This window comes from Ammospiza nelsoni, chromosome 2 (genome assembly GCF_027579445.1).
Source record: "Ammospiza nelsoni isolate bAmmNel1 chromosome 2, bAmmNel1.pri, whole genome shotgun sequence".
Classification (NCBI taxonomy): Eukaryota; Metazoa; Chordata; class Aves; order Passeriformes; family Passerellidae; genus Ammospiza; species Ammospiza nelsoni.
Window position 1 is genome coordinate 87,460,166 of NC_080634.1, and position 24,267 is coordinate 87,484,432.

General features: G+C 41.6%; 1 protein-coding gene across 1 annotated transcript in view; it reads right to left on the reverse strand.

Annotated features, from left to right (window-relative positions):
• Positions 1-2,141: 2,141 nt before the first annotated feature.
• Positions 2,142-24,267, reverse strand: part of GABRA5 (gamma-aminobutyric acid type A receptor subunit alpha5) — a 55,973-nt gene continuing 33,847 nt past the window's right edge. The window contains exons 7-10 of the mRNA XM_059466826.1: positions 11,909-12,052; positions 6,053-6,205; positions 4,574-4,785; positions 2,142-3,671 (exon numbers count right to left, since the gene is read on the reverse strand). Coding sequence (XP_059322809.1) covers positions 3,369-3,671; positions 4,574-4,785; positions 6,053-6,205; positions 11,909-12,052 — 812 coding nt within the window. The 3' untranslated portion in view covers positions 2,142-3,368. The remainder of the gene's footprint in view (positions 3,672-4,573; positions 4,786-6,052; positions 6,206-11,908; positions 12,053-24,267) is intronic.

Sequence of the window (24,267 nt, forward strand, 5' to 3'; positions counted from 1 at the left end):
CTTCAGAAGTCCTTCGGGCTTCATAAAATCTAACTTCCAATCTTTCTATCTTCTCAAAATTGAACAAATGTCTATAACAACATAGTGGAAAACAGAAAATTGGTAAAGTAAGGATGTCATCAGAGAGTCACTATGCAATGACCATACTTAAGTGTTTGTAGTGACATAAAAACATATAAAAGATTAGAAAGGATTCAAGTAATTTTATAATTTCAGTGTCAATTCCAATCTGAGAAGCAAGGGTGTTAGGGGAAATACATCGTTATTACAAAGAACTCTTTCTCCAAATTTTCTCCAGATTTAAAAAATCTGCACGTGCTACATTCATGTTCTCTGCATAAAATGAAGAGCAAAACAGTTTAATTTTTCTTCCAAGTTTAACTTAGATGTTGAGCAAGAATTTTTGAAAGATGAGATAATTTCATAATATCATTACTTCCTCAGTTTTGTTATAAATATGTTCAGGTATTCCACAGAGGGCACATTCCATTTAGAAAAAAGCAGAACACAACTCAAGATAACAGAAGAGGGTTCAGCTTTAGAAAAGACATTGTTGCTTAAATTCATCCTTGAAGTAAGCTGGCACAGTTCAAATATCAGAAATTAAAAATCTCTTCCATTGTGTTTGACTTGTTCTTTCATTCTTACCGGGTGCAAGGAAGGAAATTTGGCAGCAGCCTGCACACACTTCTCCTACAGTGCTGAATTGTTTAATTCACTTTTCAACTCTTTTTTCATGAACGCATACATGAAAAAATCAATGAGAAGCAATTCCTATTTATTACTCCCTTTGGCCATGACTAAGCTGTGAAGTAACTGTGTCCTGCAGGGTCCTAGTTCACCCATGCTGGGGACAGTGACACAGTTCACTCCATTCCCAAAAGCCCAAGCTACTTCCATGGGGTATCAGGGGAAGTTGGTGCACATACAGATACCACCCCAGCCTGGGGCAGAACAAAGCTAAGGTGTTTTGGTTGAGCCAGGACCTGGAGAATACTCCTGTCTCCCACAGTTCAGATACCATCTCAGTGAGTAGTGATCTCCCACACAAACAGTTCCACTGACTGTGGAGAGATCTAAATTGTGAGGTAGGATATAATGCCAGGCAATAGCATTTAAGTATTCTAGCCTGGAGTGTATTATTGAAGCACCTTCCAAACTATGGGACACCTAGTGTTCATGCACAAGCACATGCTGAAGATACACCCATATTTGTTAAAGATTACTTTCCATGTAAGTAAAATAGATCAGATTTAGAGATCCTTTCACTTAGCCCTGCAATGGAGACCAGGAAATAATGCTGTAATACAGAGTAAGAGTCAGGCTTGGGTGTAAGCAGATAAAACCAAGCACAGAAACTCTCTGGGGAGACTCCAGGACTGGTTTGGAAAAGATGCTACTCAAAGATGGCTCTGAGTTTCTCTTTCTCAAAACACAGTCATGTAATTCTTCGAGTTTTTCCCCTGAAGAAATAGCCAAGGGACTTGTATAAAGTTTTGCCTTCCAATAAGCACAAAAGCCAAAGGGATCTCCCAAGGGATTGATGAACAAGGAGGTGTGTGGCTGCTCAAAGACACAGAGGCAGGCTACATGAAAACAGAGATCCACATCCTCGCCTCAGCTCAGGCTAGCACTGAATAGATGGGTGTGCCCCCTTCCTTGCTCCTGTTTATCAGCATCCAGTCACTTGCTCAGTCCCATAGCTTCTCTATTGCCCTCAAAAATTTATGAATTTTTCCTTCCACAGCATCAAAAAAAAAAAGCTTCAAAAAACAATAGACACATGAGATTTTTTTCTTGGAAATTTTTAGGAATGAAAGGGTTGAAGGAAGACACATAGGAAGCCAAACAACTCCCCAGTCCTAGATCAGACCCTAACCTCAAAGTGAAGCATGAACTCTCCACTCTGTCCCCAAAAGATCATGGGATTAGCAGGATAGCACCAAATTCTGCAACAACTCAATTCACTGTGTTTACTCAAGGCATGTCCCTTTCTGGGCAGCAGGGAGGATATGTCATGTGTGCACACGTGATTGAGTGTGTGCATGTGTGCTTTCCAGTTCATTCTTCAGCTTCTCTGGTGTGCTCTTTTGGTCTTTCTAAAAGGACAACCAGTATAAGAATGACATTTTGCAATCAAATGTTGAATGCATTTTTTATTTAAACATTAAGATTTAATTACAAAAGCCTCTGGAACAATTAAAGGATGCCAAGGAGGAAAGAGCTGAAAACTCAGACTGCATTTTCTCATTCATTGTGAAAGCAAAACACATTGTCAGCAGCAAGGCGTTTTATAGAAAAGTTTCAGATGGACAGTACAAAGACCTTTCTGTCAATATTGTCACTGAAACACCTTGCTGTCATGAAGCACATCTTTTTTTTCTGATCACACTTTCTAGTGTTGGCTGATTGATTTTTGCAGTGGGAAACAATAATTATTGCAGAAATACTGTAATTCTTTTCTGCTAATCTCTGCTAATATAACACAGTCTTCTTCTTGGAAAAGTATCCAAACATAATTTACTTTACCCTGGTAAAAATGTCTGCTGCTGTTGTTAATTTTATTTGCACAAATATGTTCCTAATCTATGTTAATTTCATGCAATATAATTCTTAATTTTTGGAATAAATACTGAGAATTATTAGAGAGAATTCTTTGGAATGCAAAATCCAAACAAACTTTGTCTTTTCATTTAAGGGCAAGATTCTGTCATCTTTATTTACATAAGTAGCATCCTGCTCCCTGTGTTATTTCACTGCAAACTAGAGTCTCAAGCAGTGAAAATCATCATAGTCCCATTAGGATTTACTGCATTGTATTAAACTTCCAGTGAAAAGTGGGCTGAGCAGTTTTGTCTATGGAGTAATGCACTACCTGTAACTAGTAAAGGTGCTCAAACATAGCCCTACACTTAATAATTTGGCACATTTACAACTGGCGTTACTCAGTAACTTATCAGATGACAATAGTGGAGCTCTTCTGTAAAATATAGGTTAAGCCCATATTCATATGACTGTACATCTGAAGTATAAAAACCACGATATGTAGTACACTTGAACAGTTAAAAAATATAACTTATTTTATTTGTAAACTATCAATGCAAGATACTCAGCAGCAAAGAAGCCATGTTCAATGTCTTCTGATCTTTTATAAAGATCCGTTGCTGTAAGTAATATAATCGTCTCCAAAACATCTGAGGTTACATGTAGAAACAATCAAGGCAATATTATTTGTACATATTATTAAACATGCAAAAAACTTCCTGAAGAATATTGCCCAAACGTAGAAAGTCATCTGGATCTCAAATTTTCCTTGGTAGCATCTGCTTTGTAAGTATGGCTCACATGTGGCTCCAGAGTACTTCAGTTTATTTTGGAGAATTGGCACCTTTAATAACAGGCTCCCTATTCAAATATGTGGCCCAGTAAACTAAATTAAAAGTTCCAAACAGCACTGGAAAAATTATCCGGGACATTTTGTCAATCTTACTGATGCTGTTGTAAGTCTTTTTGCTTTCAGCAGGCTTTTCTTCTGGAGGCTTCACTGGAGCAGTTGTAGTGTTTGAGATGACAGCTGGGGCTGAGTCCTTTGGCATGTTTGGTGCAGGAGTCATCTTCCCAGTGGTGTAGGTATTAGTTGGTTTATTTCCCAGCAAGTTGCGCTCCTTTTTCTGCAGTGTAAAGAACAAAATGTTTTACCACAAGAACAGAAAGTGGAAACAAGTCTTCAAGGGACTGACCCAAAAAGCTGAGCACCATAATCAAGCATGCCCGTTAATGCCTGTCGGCTGTTCTGACTTTGACTACCAAACAGATTTTTTGCCTTGATTTTGTAGCCCTTACTCAAGTGTGACTTTCCCTGATGGGAGAAAGCTGAGACTCACTGGCTGCACCCACATCCCACCTGGCATGGGCATTAGCAGCTTCTTTTGTCAGTGAGATGTAGTCTGGCATCTGCCCAATGGACAGCTGACAAGATGTGAACTTCATTTCCCCAGCTGCTGCAAAGGGTATGGGGAAGGGCTCATTGCCCCTGCCAGCTTGGCCTCTTTGTAGGCTCTTGGGATGCCTGTGGGTATGAGCTCTCTAGGAGATGATTTACTGAGTTAGTCCTATCCCAAAAATTTCATTTCAGCATGAAACTCAAAAGTTTGCATTTTCACATAATTAGTCTTTGGTTCCTTTTTTACTGTGGTGGGACCCTGACTCATGGAGCTCAATGTGAGCATTGTTATTTATTAGGAAAGCATACAGGGCTTGATCTGCAGAGACATGTTTCATGGTTATGTTATCAGAAGTCTGATCACTGAAATCCCATGTCCTGTGTACTCAATGCCCAATGTAATTCTGTAAGCAGTCCTCTTCATAGAGATGACAGAGACTGGTAGTCTATCTCTGTGAAGGGAAGGCACTGTATGTATTTCCTTGCAAATTTTCCTCCACAGCAAAAGTATGTCATAAGGTAATTAAATACCTTTTTCACAAAGAAGCTGGAAATTGACCGTTCAGTTATTTAAACTATACTGAATACCTGCTTTTTATTTTAGATATTTGAAAAATGTAACTTAAGCACCTTGATTTTTGCAGCTTCCTGGGCTTTTTTGCCATCCCATGCCCAACTCCTCTTGGTGAAATAGTTGACTGTTGCAAATTCAATCAATGCCGAAAATACGAAGGCATAGCAAACAGCTATAAACCAGTCCATTGCAGTAGCATAGGCCACTTTTGGCAAAGAGTTACGGGCACTGATACTTAAGGTGGTCATGGTGAGGACTGTTGTTACTCCTGCAAAGAAAAAAAATAAGAGTCAGAGATGAGTTTGCTAACCCTTATGGGATCCCATATGAGTTATGAGCAGGTCCCAGTTCAGCAGGATATCTAAGAAGGCCACATGAAGTCAATCAGTGTTTGCATATTGTGGTTTGAAGGAATAAGAAAAAATGAAAGCCTTCACCCTCAGATATTTTATTCTATGGAGTTCTGGTTAGTTCTAGCTGTAGTGTGTTTAATTAAGGATTTTTAGGGTAACATAAGCCCAGGGTTTATAACTGTCAGAATGAAGTGGGATTTCTTATTTTGTTTTCTTATACAGAGATTGCATGTTTAAAATTGTTGACTGTTACTGGTTTCCTTGACTGTAGCTCCTCCTTTCCCATATGATAGTAAATGACAAACAGCCAATGCTTTCATCTGTGGGAACATTTCCCCAGGATCAAAAACCTCAACTCTCAGTTACAGCTTTGTAAACCTAGAGTAAGTCAGCAAAGTGATGCTACTACCTGTATTCTCTCCATACAACTTGCTGAGCTGATTTTTGAACAAAGCTGCCAATTGACTTCAGGAGGCTGGTACAGGAGAGTGACTCCTTTCAAATATGTGAACAAAGTTTTACTTAAAAAACTGTTCCTACTCCCCTTGTTTTTCTTCTAGTAAAAATCTTCTATTTCATCAACCTTCACTTTCTCAAGTGCTTATTTTCTGCAGCTTTCTAGGGATAAACCAAGTAATTAAATGACACCCCAAAGGTTTTTTCCATAACAATTTCTTGAGTAAATACACATTTTCTAAATGCAAAGTCATATTAATTTGTTTGATGGTTATAGAGATAATTGTCACTAATTAACCTCTGCATGGTTTTCCGAGATAAAGATCCTACAACAAAGATGAACAAAATGTCTTGAAGTGATATCTGCTTCAAATGCTTAGCTAGGGTATACATTAAGTATGATAATCTGTATGTCTTTTTTTTCTAAACCATCCAGCATCCACTGAAATGGAAAAAACCCCAAAACAAATCACACTAATTGTATTCTTCTATCTTCTGTCCTTAATTTTCACATAATTGATTGACCAATTTCTGTCACAACTTTACAAAAACAGCCCAGAAAAGGCTTTTAAATTGATTTTGAGTTTAAACTGGAAGAGAAGGAGAAAACATTTACAACACCTCAAGCAGAAATAAACAGTTGTGAACTGTGGTTTTATTACAGCAAGTCACTTTGACAAGCCACAAAGATCCTATCTGTGTCCTAGGAGAAAGTGGGATACTCACCAAAGACAGTTCTAGCAGGGACAGATTCTCTGTTTAGCCAAAATGACACTTGTGATAAGATCACAGTCATTATGCAAGGAAGGTACGTCTGGATGACAAAATAACCTATTTTTCTTTTCAGATGAAAATGGGCTGTCATAATAGTATATTCACCTGGAAGAAGAAAATGTGCATTTGAGTAAAATAAGGAAGGCTTACTGACTTAGGTACTGAATAAGGCCAGTTCCAACCCTCCATTAGAGGATATCACTCCGCCATTCTTAATTTTATGAAAAATGTCTGGATTTATGTGCTGTGGAAAACCAAGACTTGAGACAGAGGTGCTGCTAGATCCTCACAGTCTTCACATTCGGTCTCCAAAGCAGAAGACAATGACTGCTGTTCCTACTACACTGAAAAGCTGCAGTCCTCCCATGCACCTGGAATGTTGTGATGTTCACAGGCTTAAAAATCTGGTTTGCTGGCACTGCCTCAACACTCTCTGGTTTTGGCTCAGTCCTACAAACTCTTGCAGCATAGTAATAATTAAGACCCTCAACTCTCCGAAACCTGATTTAGCAGCAGGTTTAGCAACCTCATTAGTGAAAGTGTTATGGCCAAGCCATCAATTTTCAAATATGAAAATGGGTCCAGACACTCCTTCTGCACCACATTTTAGGGATTGCCAGTCCCAGCATCTTCTGTGAGAACTGCCACATTGCATATGGATCCTGGGATGTCTTATTAATATGAGTACTCAAACCCTTCAGACTGCTGGTCCAGAAATAAAAAGTCCCTCTAATGCATGCCGTGTTCCTACAATTTGGTACATTTTAGCCCTACAAAAGATTAGTTTCTGTTTCTGGATAGATATTGTGTCCTGTCTTGTTCACCTGTGCAATGAATATTGTACTGCCTGCATGGAGAGTTCCCTAAAAGCTGCCACAGCAGTGCTAAATTCCATTTCTTTTTCATATGCCAAATGCACAGCATTGCCTTAATATGCCATTTATCAGCTCCTCTGAATTTCAATACAAGTCGAAATAAATGCACTCAAAAATCAACAGACCAGCTGTCACCTTCCCTAATGTTTCACAAAAATTCAAACCTTAACCAGTTCTTTCAGATTGTTCCTGGAGAACCATATAGTCATTACTGAGGGCTATTCCTGGTGGTAACTGCTCCCTGGTTCTTTCACAGTATTTCTGGAAAACCATGTAGTTTTTACTGAAGGTTATTCTTGATGGTAACGGCTCCCCAAATCCAAAATCTTTCTAGCTAAAAGCATGCTACTATTTACCTAGGAATAGTAACAGTAAAAACAAAAGGTAAGAATAAAAAACAATTCATCCCTTCAAGCCCTAAAAGTTCTTCACTGATATCAAAGTAATTTAAAAGCAGGCATCATTCAATCGGGTACTGATGAATCAGAGAAATGCCTGTTTTGAAATATATACTGTCCTTCAAGAACAACTATAGCTATAATCTCTGCTGCAAGATTTGACTGTTAGTCTCTACAGAACATCCACAAAAGGAAAATATCCAACAGATTGATTCTGCCTTGAGTGAATAGCCTGAGTTGAGCTGCTGCCAGCATTACTAAGCTATTAGATTTGGCAGATTACTTCTAACTGACAATATGGCTAATTAGCTGAGAACAGGTTTACAGTGAAAGGGTTTTTGCAGGTATAGCTGCACTCATACACTACGCTACAGAAGCTCTGCTATTCTGCATCAAGTTTACAGACTTTGTTCATGCTGAGAATTTTAGACAGAAAGTGGAATAACACAGAATACCTAACTGACATCCTGCCTCAATCTTTATGTCTTTTTCTGGAGTCTGATTTTCTGGTGAAACGGTTCCCTGAAGAGTGGTGTGGAAATGGACGTGGAATACTGTGAAACTGGGGGGGAAACCCCTGCAAAGAAAAGCTTAATTCCCTTCCATTTAGTGTAATTTCGAACCAGGGAGGCTGAACATGCAATGGTCTCAGGAGGAAGCCCACTTGCTCTTTCTAAAGGAGTATTTGCAGCAGGGTCTGCCTGCCTCAGTAATCTCAGGCAGAGGGACTGTTTCTCAGTTGCTACTGCACTGGGATGTGTTTGAGTCACAGTTTCCCCGTTTGCTCACTACAGAGTGACAATGTGCATTATCGATTTTGACAGTATGCTCTCAGAGCTGGAATAAAAAAAGAATCTACACAGCTTCAGAAGAGCAACAGGACCCTCCTTTTTTCATTTTTAAGACACAGGAAATGAGTGCCTACGTTCTGATGGCCCTCCACAGCTGATTTTTACCTTACCATTTTCTTTAACCTATCAAAACTCTTCTCCACTGAAATAATCACAGCACCTTGATTTTGTACTTGCTTTTCTCCCAGCTGATATATTCTTTGATTTCACATGCTGTCCCTTTCAGAGACATCTATACCAGGAATCCTTCCTCCATTAGACTTATGGCTTAAGAAAACCCCGCAGCTTGGTTTTTAATGCCCTGGGACCACTGCTTAAAGTGAAGCTAAAAGCTGCCTGAGTTGGCCTTTTGTTTATAGAACAAGATACTGGCTCTGTTGGAGCAGCAAAGCTCCCTTTTACTTCTGCAAGGCCACTGTTTATCCTTAGACCATAAGCTTTCTTGAGCAAAAGCTAATTTTTGTTATAGGTTTATGTAGCACTTAAAAGAGAATCCTGTTTCTGATGGGGTCCACTCATCACTGCAGAAAACAAATTATTGTTAGTAAACAAAAACAAATCTAGTACTAATGAAAAGCCCTAGAGCAGAAATGGCTGCACTTCATGGAGCTGTGCAACTGTGCTGCTGCTCTTAAGGGGATTTTTATGCCTTAAAAGCTGCTATGGTTTTTTTGGGTTTTTTTTGTTTTTTTTTTTTTTGGTATATAGTTGATGGAGTTCTGGAGATCCCGCTTACAGATTTTCCAGGATCTTACACACATTATTCCATTGCCATATACTCATGCTGAGATTCAGCTGAGTACTTTAAGGAGGCTAGACCAGCCCCCAGGCTTGTTTGTTTACTAGATGTACCTGGACTCAGTTCTATCAATGGCTGTTCTGGCAAGATCCTGACATTCGGACCACACCTCCCTGACTATGCTGACATCCAGAATATTTTGGCCCATAAAAAACGCATGTTCCCTTTTATAGTGATTCTAGAGAAATATTCATCTTTAGGATTAGTTGGTTCAAAATGAAGAGCTGAGTGATTCTTTTATTGTTTCGGCTTTGGATATTACAGAGCTCAGGCTCCAGCTGGCAGTATACAAAAGAGTGGGTTTATGTTTTGTTTTGTGCCACTGCAGATCCTAAGTTAGCTATGAGAGATTCTGGATATGGGGAACATAAACGGGCAACTGTTTGTGGAAAGCAGCAAGATCCCCTTGGAGTCAAATGTCATATCATTGTTTTCAGCACTTTTGCCACCAGGACATAATAGGTGTTGGTTCTGTTAGAAGCAGAGTGAGAAGGAAAATGTCTTTCTTTCAGGTGAATAACATTTGGGGATGTTAGCACAAAAAAACCTCAACGACAACAACAACAAAAAAAACAAACTGCCAAAAAAAACCCAAAACCAAACAGGTGGCACATGACAGAGCTGTTTTCTGTGCCATGGCTAAAATGTTCCAAGTTTCAAGATTAGCTGGAGAATTAGGAATGCCAGGGTATTTTTTTTCAGAGAAGCCAGACAAACGGCAGCTTGCCTACAAATCAGCAGAATCCCAAGGAACCAGTACAGGTCTGGACCTTCCATTTTAAAAAAAAAAGTCTGCTGGAAAGACAGGCATAAATGACCTGTGACATACACAAACATTTTGTCTGTGCAACTGCAATGGCTGTATAGTTTGACTCGTGTGTCATAAAAGCCACAAAAATCCAAGCACTTGGATTATGCAATAGCTATTTGTTTTTTCTTTTTCACGTTCAACAATTCAATAGAAGGAAGAAATGCCTTCGATGGCCATTCGTAAGTAATGCTGATTACTGGCCTCCTACGAGCTTGATGAACTCCAGAAAATCCATCGTTGACTGATGCTTTCCCTGTGCAAAATCGGATTTTTGTATTTTGCTAATCCCCGGTTACAATCTGTGTCCTGCTCTTTGTGATCCACCCTGCAATCAGAATCCAGCCAGCCCAGATGTAACCCAGGACATTAATATAAAATCTTGACGTTGGAAACACAGCATTTATTATAAATCTTAAATACGTGAGGGAGGTGTTTACTGTGCGGAAACTTTGGGATTTGTCTGGAGTATTTCCTTGGGCTGAGGAGTACAAGGAGCTTTCACAGGCAAAGCAGCAAACTGGAAGTGGCCTGGAGCTGACACGCTGGAGCACTCACTGCCTGGGCTGGATGGTTTTCTTGCTCTGAGGAGCAGGACGAGGTTGTAGGAGATGCCCCAGTACATCCTTTGGATCTTTTTCTTGGCAACAATGAAGGCGAGAGGGGAGCTGCCATTCATTGCAGAAAACAATGCGGCTATGATGGTGAACTGGTAAGGAAAAAAGTGTCTTTACTCTTTAATGGGAGATAGTATACTCATTCTTTTTCTGCAAAAGTGACCACTCTGTTTATATGTTTCTCTTGACTTTATCAATCTTCTCTTTAGCATCAGCTTTGTTTTTCCTGAAATAGGCAAGGGAGGGGGTGAATGTCTATAGGATGGAAATGGCAGTCAAGTTTAATGGCTGCCCAAGGCGAGCCTTCCCTCCCTTTCTGTTCTTTCTGGAGCACAAGCACCAAGCTCAGATGTCTCTTCTTTATTTGCCAGGTGGAGCACAAAGTTTTGTGCATCTTTATGTTCTGGTCCAACTAACTTTGTGTGCAAGTGTACATATATGTACTTGTTTTCATGTCTCCTTAACTTCCTACATATAGTAAAAGGTTCCTAATTTAATCCATACTTTGTCCTCTCCCACTCTGGCCATCATTTTTCTCCAGGGACACAGAATATCACTAGCACACTCTGGTGGGCTTTGCCTGCAGGAATTGCTCCCAGGCATGTTGCCGCAGGCTACCCCGTTCCCCGACCCGAGCCCCTTGCAACCACCAGCAGTGGAAATGCCCCTTTTCTCCACGGCAGGCTATTCAATTTCCACCTCTTCCCCCTCCCTTCGCTGGACGCCACCAATGCTCTCCGGCGGAGCGCATTGTGTAACCCGGTGGAGCCCCGGTCCCGCTGCGCGCACGTGATGCGTGTCCCGGCCCCGACCCCCCGAGTCCCCCCCGCCGCTGCCCGCCAGGGCTGCCCTTGCGCGGGAGCCTCGGGCAGCGGGGGGCGCGGCTCACGTGGATGCCCGCCCGGGGATTAAAGCTGCTTTGCCTCCCTAATGCTGCCACATCTGGCGCCTCCGCTTCCAGCCCGAGAGGGAACGGGGATCCTCGGGGCTTGCGCCTCCTCCCCGGCCACGTGGTCCCCCCGACACGCCGCACAGCCCTGCCATGCCACAGTCCCCCCCATTCCCTTCCCCCCCACGCGGTTCCATCAAGCAATCATTTTAAAGCGATGATTGAAACGGATCAAATGCGTGGGTGGTGTTTGCCTCCCAGGGTGGTTCCTCCCTCGGGGAAATCAGCCAGCAACAGCGCTGGCAGCCACAGCGAGGGCGATCGCCAAGAAACTGCGTGAGGTTTCTCAGGCACTCCTGTAAATACCAGGAGCCTGGATGTGTCTTCAGCAATGTACCTAAGAGCCAGCATTTAACCCTCAGTGTTTAAGTGCCTCTACACTTGAACAAAGGCTCTCCCTGGCACTCCACCTCCCACAGGTGCTTCCCTAGCCTTATTGCAAAGTGAATCCTGTGAATCTCCCCTCCTGCTCCAGCCATCAGCAACCGTGGGATGGAAATGTTCCCCCTACCTGTACTGGTACTGATGTTTTCCGTGCCCACGGTTTGTCCCATCAGGTGGTACTGGTTAAGTCGTGAGCCATCTTCAGCCACCACCACAGACGTTGTGGTGCTGTTAGTCCACACATAGATCACTTCAGAATTGGGGTAAGCATCTGCCAACAAGGGGGGGAAAAAGACAGTCAGGAGTAAAAACCACTGTGTAATATTTTAGTGGATCTTTAAATGATAATGACAGGGAGAGAGAAGAATGGAGGAGTGAGAGTAAATGGAGAAAAACAAATAAAGATGATATAATCATGGTCCCATATGCCCAGCTCAAAAAAAATATTAGGTTGAAGCCTTCTAATATAAGAGATGTGTGGGATGGTTTGTGAAAGGCTGGAACACTAAAGGTATAAATATAATCCATCACAACCACTCAATTTAGGAAAGCAGCTCAGACCTATACTCACCTCACTGGTGGCTCCTACACCCCAGCAAACTGCTAGAGGTATTTTGCTGAAGTTCCCCCTCATATGGACTCAGACACCTTGAATGCTAGGACAACAAGGACCCTCCTTGTCTTGTCCAGTCCCCAGGACAGAATTCTAAGTGATGCCCTGTGCAGGTGCAGGGTCTGGTGTGTATGCACTGACTGGAATACGTCCGTGTGGGTGAGGGCACAGGCCTTGCATGTGGGTAAAGGAAGCTGGAATGTGCCTGCCTGTGCCTGTGATGCTGAAGAGCAGACACAGAATGCAAGGGTGAGAATGCATGGAGAGCAGGAATGGGGCAGGGAGCTGCAAGGAGAGGGTAGGTGTTTGTGCATAGCAGAATGGGTGATGGTATGAAAACACCTGCACAGCTGCAGATGTGTATGTGATTTCTCTCATGTTCATTTAGAAGTCCTAGGAATTAAATGTGGTTGCAGTAGTGCCAGCTCATTCCTTCCTCTGTAATGCTGGTGTAACTTTTAATGCTCCAACACCCAGAGTGATCACAGTATTATAAGGAAATCTCAGTTTTCTTTTACAGACTGTCAATGCTGGGTTTAGATTTTAAGCCTCTGCAGATGGTCTCAAAAACCCCAGGAGACAACTCTAAATTTAATTATATTTCATTTAATATAAGTAGCTTTCCTACTTTTTAGAACTCCTCTAGCATCAAAAGTTTTCAGGTCACACTTCTGCAAGTATGTTACAGTAGGCCAGAGTACATTGTACTAAAATGTCTGGAAATCAGGCAAGGCTTACTTTCCAAATGGAAGGTGAAAAGCAGGTAAGCTTGGGAGTGATCTGAAGTCAAACATTAATATCTCATCTTCTGCACTTCTGAACTTGGAAGGTGTCAATGCAGAATGTTTCTTTCTGGAAAAAACCTGACATCCTCATTCAGGAGACAACACATGGTGGCTTTCCAGATCAGGACTTGAGAGTAAAGGACAACAGGCTAGGCTGAAGGATGTGTTCTCACTCCATCAGACTGCGCGTTTTGTTTGCAAGTGAGCTGTATTGGAAAGGTGCAGCTCCATGGAGGACTTAAAAAAATTCATAAGCATTGGGTCAGAGGCAGTGGGTCAGCATGAGCTTCTGAGGCACTGCAAGGGCAAGAAATATGGTAGGGTGATCCCTGGATCCATAAAACCAGGAATGTCCAGCAGAAAATGGGAAGCAATCCCAGTTCAAGCTAAGAGCACGTGTGTAGCACAGTGAACTTCACTTGAATGCTTGACCAGGTAGCAGGGAAGAAAGCAGCACTTTCTTTGCACTTTCGTGTTACCCTGTCGGATGTGGGAGGCAGGGCACTAGGCTCAATACACCTTTGCTCTGACTGTTTATGGCTTTTCATCCACACCTCAGAAAAGTCATAGAAATAATGAAGACAGAGAAGGGGAGAGGTCAAAAGAAGGTTACAAGTACCTCCACGGACTGGAAAATAAGTCATGATTTGACACTTAAGCAGCTCAGCTTATTCAGCTCACTGACAAAAAGCTGAGATGTAGCTCAAGCTCTGAGTATAGATACTTGCATACATAAATCTGAAACCAGGGTGAATCTCTTGGACTACTCCCAAAAAGTGCCTGAAAGATGGTTCCAGGCAGATTCAGATGAAGAGCAGGGCAGAATTTCCTAACTGGGTGGGAGATGGGTAATTACACAGTGGCTAGCCTTCTGAGAAAAAAAATAATTACGAACTACTGTCACTACAAAGACATTGATAATTTGAAATTATTTTTTGTCACTTATCTGACAGTTGCTGCTGTATCCAGGGCTGATCCTGGGTTTGGAAGTTGAGAATCTACAAATTTTTCATCCTTTGTTAGCCATGCAGGACTGCCCACATGCCTTCCTTATGCTTGTATTTGTAGCTCTGCAGTAAAATTACTGTAATTATATGTCATGATCTACTTTGAAAGGCTAAGAAGGAATGTCTTCCCTATTTCAAAATATTTGCATCACAAAAAGTCATGGAATTTCACCTTCCCTTTAGAGCTGAAATACTTTACTATCTCTGAGATGATTACAAGTTCACAATGAACTGTAAATAATTTCAAAGCTTCATCTGGAGAACACAAGTGGGAGGAGATGGGTCCATTTAAACAAAGTAATGCAGAAAGCCCTCCTTTTTTTAAATGGTGGTATATGGTATATGTTGTTCATGGGCTGATTATTCCCAGGGAATGTGGGATATGTTTAAGTAGCTTTGGGATTGTCAGAAAATTCAATTTTTACCTATGTTACTTCCTATGCAAAAAAAAAAGTTCCTAACAACAGCACTGGACTAATTTTTTTTTTTTCTTTCTGGGATGATCTAGATGTATCTCAGCTCAGCACCCCCCTGTCTCTGCAATGATCCCAGCAATCAGGATAATTGGGTTTTTCTTTGTTTTCTGATGATGATATACATTAATTCATCCTGGCTAGATGCTTCCCAATGCGAGTACTGTAACCAAATTCATTGAAATTGCAATCACACAAGAATTTAGGCCTGTAAGGTTTAACAAGATTTCAGATGCTTTGGTTCTTTACTCTGTCTGGCCTAAAGGGCAGGGGAGTCCAAAAATAATTCAACACCTCTGCTGTGAATTGCAGCCTTTACTGGGTGCTAAAACATATGTAGTGGAACAGAGTTGGGGGCTCCTATGCTGCAGGAGTCCAGCAGCTCCTCTTGTAAAATACTTGCAACTCAGAGAGAGGCCACAAGATGCCAAAACTCAAGATCCCACAGGTATGTCTAAGCATTACTTCATGAGGCTGTTTTCTTTTGAAACCATGCCAGGGAAGGGGGGTGCCAATCCCAGGCCAGTTGGTGAGAAGAGAGAGCATTCAGGCAGGCAAGAGCACAGCATGAGGCCAGTGCCTGCCTGGGATGAAGACTCTTGTCTGTAGGTCCTTCCTCACAGGATCTGTTGTGAGGCCACAAGACAGAGAGCTGTGTCACTGCTAGGCCAGGAATTAGAGTGTCCATGGGAGAAGAGAGAATAGCTCATCTAGAAAAGACTCTTGTGCAAGGGCAGGATGGTTATAGCCACGCCTTGAAGACACAAGAGGATAACAAATGTGTGCCTGTGGAGCCCAACCCAAACCAATGCAACCTGCAGTGATTTTACCTCTTCAGGAGAAGTCTGCCACATTAGGAATAGCATGAATTTACCTCAATCTAGATATATTCTACTGTGATGGATCACATATATTATATGATCCTCATCTATCTTCCATGCAAATATAATAAAACGTGGTTTGTTTTAAGAAACTCTAATATAAGGTTTCTGACTTAGTGCCTCCTTTCCTTATTACACATCAGGTTCTGACAGGAAAAAGCCACCCCATGCTCCTTGGTGTGGCAACTGAACATCTCTTCTCTGGTCATCTAGATAAACCTCCAGAGAGTTAACCCTGTGTACTTTTAGCAGGTAGCTGTCTTTCTACTGCAAACCTTATGCCATATCTTCACAGAAACCTCAAACTCCAGTTACCCCACACCTGACAACCAGAAGCTCCAGCTCTCCAGCTGATAACCCCTGCAGTAAAATCAGGCATGGTCATATTGAAAGCTGAAACTGTGGGTACAGTAGAGAATGATGTTATTTTGCTATCAGGGTAGAAGTACTAATGGAGACAGTATTATTCACTGTCACAGCAAATTTTGTAGAAACACTCTTCCACTTAAGCAAAGCTTCCAATAGGTTGCCTTCTAGCCTTGCTTGCTGGAGCACTGAACAACTTTAGGTCTTGCTGTTTAGAGATATGAGAAAGGTGTACCAACAAAAGGAAATATGGAAATATATCATCTCCTTTACGTTACACACAGAGTGGTGATGTCTCCAAGAGGGTGACAGTAAAATGTAGTTGCAGCTCTGGAATCGCAAGCTGAGAAAATGATGCTGATAGTTTTGCAAAAGGAAACTCAACTTCAAAGCCACTGTAAATTCAAGTGAGACTGCTTGGTGTTTATTCTACTTTAAGCAAGTGCATGTCTTCTGGATTTCTGAATCCAAATAATTAATCTTGTGTTCTTTACAATCATTTTGTTGTCTTGTCAAAGAAAGGATGAATTCTCATTAAAGTATCCTTTCTTTTCTATGCTCACTTATTTGAAAAAGGAAAAAAAAGGTTGCAGTTCAGATGAACAGCTAAAATTACAAAGAAGTATAATGTTATTAAATGTGAGAAAATGACAACAGACATTTACTTCTACTGGACAGTTGATAAATGGCTGCAGGCTTATCACCTACCAGAATGATGAAAGAAATAATATCTTCTCTTATGTATTTATTGACAAGCAAATCTGTTTTTCTACATTCTAGCATCCAACGTACAGCACACAATATAAAAATAGTAAAGGTGTCCCTTGCTCTTCTCCCACACTTTCCCTGCTCCTGTATGGCTGGGAAGGAAAGCCAGACATGGCCTTTCTTATACCAGTGAACAGTGGGCAGGGGAGAGAGAGGAATTACATTAAGAAAAAGTCCAGCAAAGCACAGCAGCAAGTGGGTAAGACCTGGAGGATCCCAGACATTTGCCTTGGCATGGAGGATAGCCCTGTAAAAGGCAGCTCACAAGCAGGGAGTTTTCTCCTGCCGCTGCCCCCACAGCAGGGTAGGGATGGCTTCTGACAGAAACTCTCCTCCTTGCTTTTCTCTCTCCTCCATATTTGTAAGAAACTCCAGGGGGAAACAAAAAAGTGGTGGTGAGGAAGACTATTTCTTGGCACCTTAAGCCAAATAAACCTAAATGTGGATGGATGAACACAAACTTCAAGTCTATGGGACCCAGATATATTTCTAGGACTGATTTTTTTAAGCTGCAATCCCTGATAAAAAAAAATCACCACTGATATCTGCCAATAAATTTTCATTCCTGCATTACACGGCATAAAATAATTGAGAAACAAAGAACCCTTCTCCAAAACACCCCCTAAATCCTTTGACAGACCTCACAGGAACCATAAAGTAGTGCCTGAATAGTTAAGTTAAGGCAGCCTGTTCAGCATGTCTGGATGCCCACCCAGCATGCTTGAGATACATTCCACAATTAAACAGACCATTTGTCCACAAGCCATGGCTGGAATTTTCAGAACTGTGCTAGTTGGATGCTGAGTTAACTTAAAGAGATATTGCAGAAAGATGGCTTCTGGTTTGTTTTCTATTTTATTCATTCCAATTGTGCAGTTACATTCTAAGCCTTTATTATCGTGACTTTTAGTACATGCCACAAGGATTGTCAGACTGCCTAATCTTGGGAGTATTGCTAATCCCTGCCAAAGCCTGTTGATTGGGGAAGATGTGCATAAATTTTCAGCTTTTTTAGAAACTCTAATTACAATCTGAATACACATACAAATATCTATCTTATCTAACCATTAATGTATTTGACTCACTTAGAGGCTGTTATATAACTCACTAGTGATCCAGATTTACAGCCTCTCAGACTCCTGCAGGCTACAGAACAGCACTGCCACTAAGCCATCATGTACCAGCTTGAATTCTAAGAGTCAGGCTGGATTTCTTGGGGTTTGTGCACAAATACTTTGTAGCCCATTACAAAGCATCTGTCAACAGTTGTGCCTATGTGACTCAGGCCAGATTTGAGCTCCGTAATTGGAATTTTCCCATTAAAATGACTTTGTAAGAATGACTTGATGTACAAATGAGATCATTCTATAGAAAGGGCAAATGGAAAACAAATCTAGTAAAAATGTACATTTAAAAATAACAATAACAAGACATGGTACTAATATGCATGGTCTAGGTCTTGGGGGAAATAGCTATTTATAAAAATACTTTTTAAATGTAAAATAAGAATACAAATACTGAGAGAAATGTATTCACATATTAAATGATTAAGAGCCAAAAATAAAGACTTTGCCATAGCGTGATGAATTCTGATGTTCTTGGAAGAATTTCAGGGTTATAGCAATTACTTTAGGGACCTGAAATAATTAAAATTGAGACTGATCATTTAAACTGGCATGAGTTTATAGCATACAGATAAACAGCATGCATGATTTTGACTACATCACAGACAAGAAGTGTAATGTGTACAAACACACGGGACTACAAATTAATGTAAAACAGAGTCACAGGATGGCAGGGACTGGTGGATACCTCTAGTGATCATATGGTCCCACAGCCTGCTCAAGCAGGGACACCAAAAGCATTTTTTCCAGCACCATATCCAGTCAGGTTTTTAATATCTCCACAATATTCAAATCTCTGTGGCCAGCTGTCAATCCCTCTTGACAACCTGCTCAGCCACTTCCACAGTAAAAGCATGTTTTCTTCTGTTTAGATGAAATGTAGTATTTTTTAATGACCACTGGCCCTTATTCTGCCAGTGGGCACTACTGAGCAACACCAATTGCCTCTTCATCTTTCATTCCCCAATCCCTTCAATTTATACAGATGTATTAGGACCCTCTGAGACTTCCCTTCTCCATACTGAACAGTCCAAGATCTCAGTCTCCCCTCACAGCAAAGATGCCCCAGCCCTTCAATGATTGTTGTGGCCCTGCACAGGATTCTCTCCACATAATCTCTATTCTTCTTGCACTGGGAAACTCATATTGGCCATGCACCAAGAATGGTTCCAGATGTGAGTAAAAATTAAATGCCCAGAAGGAAACATTTTTGGAATTACATAGTGTCATTGCCTGTGACAATAGAGGACATCCAAGGAGGAAATTATACATGAAAACTGATGAAACTCATGAGCATATTAATGAAAAATTATAGGGCACCACTGGCTGTAAAACAGGCAGTAGGAAGTCCAATCATACTGAAATGTTCATTTCTGTCCTTCCTGAAATTGAAACAAAAATAAAATTTGGTAATATAAGTAGTATTCTATATGTTTTCCTGATACAGTTTTATCTGATCTTGTTGTCACATTCTTCAGGGAATAGTATAGGATGTTCTGAAAAATGTGCCAGACAGGTCTCAAGAGACTTCATTACTAAGCAACACTAATATACTCTACTGATCATTGCTAAAAAAATAAAGCTCTAAGTTAGATCAAAATTATTCTCTTTCAGAGTATGATTTACAAGTCACCTCAGGAAAAGGTGGGAATAGACATTTGGCTTGGAAAAGAAATGGAAGAGTGTACCCACAAGGTGGTGAAACATACAGAACTGAAGATGCCTGTCAAATTCATTTTGAGACACATAGTTTTGCAAAAGCCATTTTCTTTGGCTTTTCAAAGAAAGAAATCAGGTGGAAGGTCCTGTGTAATTTTAGAAGTTCCAGTTAATGGGAAAAAAGTCTAAATATGACCTGACTTTGAGGTCAAAAATATAAAGCAAAGGAAAAAACCCAAACTGAAAGCAACTGTGATTTTGGAGGTTGGATTCACAAATAGCACAGGCAAATCTGCTGACTTCTTTAATACAATAAATTGACTGTTTTCAAGTTGGTACACTAAATCACAATCATACTGATGATGGGTGTAACACAAATAATAACAAATAGTGTTGTTCTAAGAATTCAGTCAGGCATAGCACCTTCACAGGATGCTGTGGCAGCCTTTAAGAAGAGTCCAGAGCTCAGAGCTGTGCAGAGTAACACAGAATGTCTCCCATGAATGATCACGAGCACGAGTGACAGCAGATCTTTCTTGCCCTATCATGCTCACCCATACCTTGGGGGAGCAATAAGAGGGATGCATCCATTTCCCAAGCACTGGGATTGCAACTGGGAGTGACTACTTGCTGTGAAATCTGACACAAAGGCAGTAAAAACCAGACATGGCACACTGAACTGAGCTGTGCATCTTGGGATTGCAGGTTCTCAAGGCTCTACTCAGAAAAGGAAGAAAAAAATCCCAGCAAATTAAATGTTTTTCCATGGCGCAGCCTGGAGCATGCCAAACAGCAAACAGACCTGTAGGTGTAGACAACTGATCTCTGCCACTTGTGGTGTGGGACACCTGCCACATACTGACTGAAAGAGGTGTCTAAACAGGGTGTGCTGTGGGGATGTTACACATCCAGTGCTGCAAGGCACCAGCAGCACCAGGTCATCCCCCCAGCATTCCTACTTCCATCTGAGAGCTGATGTTAGGGATCGTCATGCCTTCCTTCTTTTGCCTCTTCCTGTTTCTTCCTCTCAGGAAGAAGTTTTAACACAACTGGTGTTGTGGTCAGGAGTTTTAACAAAACTTCTTTCTTTATTTTCAGGCTTAGTGGCAGCTGTCTCAGTCTAGAACTAATCTGAGAATTGATTTTACATCACATTTAGTAGTGGCTACACAACTGCTTTTCTTATGGAACACATCAAAATCTGGTGTGCCAGCCTCTGATCCTTTTCTTTTTCCCCTTTATGGCTTGCATAAATATCCACTGTAAGAGAACTAGAGAAACAGAACAGTAGGATGTCCTAGGATGACATTTTAAATGCTAAATGTCCTAGGAACATTTCTGACCTTACGTCGGTCTTTCTGGGCCATGCATGTGGTAATTCCAGCCAATTTGAATGCTGTACTAACACTTAATGAACTTTGAATTTACAATCACAATATTAGGCACTTATATTAGCTGCTTCATTAGGAAAAGCAGTATGGTTATGAGGATAATGTTAAGACATTTAATTTACTTTTTGCACGGCAAACAAAAGTATCCTCCAAAGTGTGGTGGATACCATTACTCACTTTGCATAGTACCTTTAAAAAGATTAAGCACCTTTGCTTAATCTTAATTGCAGTGGTCCCCTCCTTTTTCAAGGTGCCACTTAGTATCAGCAAAGCAAACATAACCTGCTCTGCAGGAGTGTCACTGGAGTTTCTTTTGAGAAATGCAGAGTAAATTTTAGAAAATACGCCACTCGATCTTGTTGTGGAGGATGCCTTCACAAACATGGTATTTTTGGCCACATGAAACATCACAGAATGAAACTGTAACCTCACTGTAATCTACAGATATTCTTCTCACCCTAATATGATGGCATCAGGGACTCAACCATCATAGTGTATCTGCTGAGTTTACCATTCAAAAGACCCTTACTTATAAATCTGTATGGCCTGAAACCAGCTGAGAGTGATTGGAACTACTTGCACAGCTAAATACATACCTCTGTTTCTGAATCCTATCCCTTAATGAAGACATTTACAAACCTCAGAAGTACTGCTACATTAATAACACCGTGTGAATGTGTAATCAATAGGTATGCAGAGAGAGCGGGCTGAAATATTATTATTCAAACACTTTAATACTGCCTTGAAATTGCAATCACAAGAACTTATTCCCTACACTACAGGTGCAGTCATCTAAACTTCCGAAGATGGATTATAGACCTCTGCTCTGGGGCACAGTGCAGCGCTGTATTTCAGAGAAGGGGATAAAATCTCCTGAGGCTGTCAGTTCAAAGTGCAGGCACACATCCTCTCCTTGGGAACTGTCCCCTCCCAGTCCCTCTGGAGACCCAGATCCAAAGGGGCTCACGATCTCATTTTCTCTGTGCATAAACAAAACATCTCCTTATTTACAGCCATCAGCTGACCTATTTTAGGAGAAGATTAACCTGAACCTAAAAATATCTACTTCTCTCCCCTAAGACGGTAAGAGCAATCAGCTCAGCTGTATATATTTACCCTCCAAAAATATAAATTTAGGAGAGAGGAATCCCAGCTTTGCTGGCATATTTAGCTCTGGGATGTTTTCAGCAAAATGGCTGGCTCTTAGCACAGGCTGGCTGTGAGGAGACTTTCAGTGGCAATGATAGCAAAGGGGGAAAAAAACAGAAGGCTTATCAGGCCTTCCTTCTTGGCAGTTCTCTTTCCTACTCATTTCTTCATGGGGGACAACATGAAACAACTGTTTCCTTTGAAGAAGCTTGCTGGGCTGGGACTGCGGCAGCACTGGGTGACAGCTTGGACTGGCTTGGCTCTCTGTGCAGGAGAGGAAGCTAATGAGGTTCCAGCAATTTAGGTGGAGGACTTCCTGGCCCACCAGAGTCTGAGGTGTCATAAAGGAGCTGCCAGACTAGAAACTGAAATCTAAGTTTGAGCAGTGTCTTACAGCTTTTTTCCTTCCCCAAAAACCTTAGGCAAGTAATTTTGTCATTAATGTACTGCAGTAGCACTGGGAGGCTCTAATTGAACCTAGGGACCCATAACGACAGAGGCAATAAAAGCAAGTAATGAACCACTCTATCTTTGCACAGAAGAGACTGTAATTGCTCTTTGCTTCCTTAATGCCCACCTGCAAAATGCAGGCAGCAGAGACCTACCAACCTCACACGGGGATCATGAGAATGATTCCAGAAATGTTTATGAAATGCTTACAAGCCATGGAAACAACCACCTTAGAAAATAAGAGACATTAAAAACCTGGTTTGTAAAGCAGTGGAGCAGTATCCACTCATTTGTCACATTTACAAATAATATCCCATTTGCCAGTGGTACAGACCCATGATCCATGGCTGGCAACCACAAGCCTGGCGCTGCCGTCTGGGGCATGGTGAGACAGCAGTGTCTTTGCAGGTTTGCACCCAAAGGCCATTTGAAAGCTTAAGCATATTAAGCACAGCTTCTGCATGTTGTTTTCTATTGCTGACAATTTATATTGATTCCCTGTAATCAGGCAGTTGAGCAGCCTTTAAGTTTAGGCTGTAATCTCCAAAGTGGGAAACACATGCTGATGTTTGTACTACTGGCAAAGCACCCCGGATCTCCACGCAGCTCCACCACAATCCTGTCTAGACCTCTTCCACGTGGGACAAAAACACCCCTGCTGAGTACCTCCACACCAGCCCCTACCCCCGCCTGAATTTTTGTTTCCTTGAGCTCAAAACCACCACCAGCTGAGCTTTTCTTCCTCAAAAAGCCTGGGATTGTGAAACACCTCACTAGGAGGAGGCTGCTCCCAGGGCAGGCAGAGCGCAGCCTCTCAGGGCTGGCTGCTCAAGGGGCTCCTTGCAGCTGCTACAAAAGCTGCTGCCAGCACCCCCAGTAAGCAGATCCAAAGAAAGGGGCTTTGTTAAGGATGATCCTGCCTGCATGGACACTGCTCTCAGCTGGTAGGGAGCCAAGCCCTTGGCCAACGCGCATCAGCAGAGTTTGCAGCCTGGGCTCAGCACTGGCTGCGAGACATGGGGAAGGCAACAGCTTTTGTTCTTTCTGACCTCCCTTTCTCACTTTGTTATGAAGCTAAGAGCGAAAAACTCACTGGCTTCTATGCAGCAGGTGACCAGAAGTAGAAGCTGACTGACCCAGAGCTGGGCACTGTTCCAAAGGAAAGCCATCACACAGCCAGGGGGCTGGGCTGCTGTTCTAATGTATTTTAAGCATTATCTCAGTGCAGACATACAGGAACCCTGTATATATGACAAAGCCTTTGAAAAGTTAAATAGAGACAGTTACTGCAAGTGCTTGAAGGACATACTACAGTTTCTTCAGCCTTTTCAAGGAAGTCCTGGATGTGTCCCTATAATGGGTGAAAACTGACTGATCTGATCATTTTAGGGAGCCCTTTTCCCTTTTGTCAAACTAAAAAGTATATTTCTATGGCAAACCTACCAGACAGTGGTAAGTTATGGTCCAATACATTTGCAAGTTATGCAGACTGGGGTCCTCCAACAACAGCTGCTGCAGAAGCCACATGGTCCAGGCCCAGAACACTGTGTTTTAATTTCTAAGTAGATTCCTGTTAAGAAATCTTCTTACATCTCCAGAATACTTGAATATTACAATATTTTCTTTTACACACTATTCTTGATTAATTTCCTGCCCTTTGGATGTTCTGCGCTACATTGCTCCAGCTTGACTGTGGGACCTAACTGCCCAAAATGCTGAATTAAAGAAGCTATATTGCTATACCTACATGTATATGACTGTAGGCTATGATGCAAAACCTGTGAGAAGGCTTAAATGTCTGCTGTTCTAACCCACTGCAC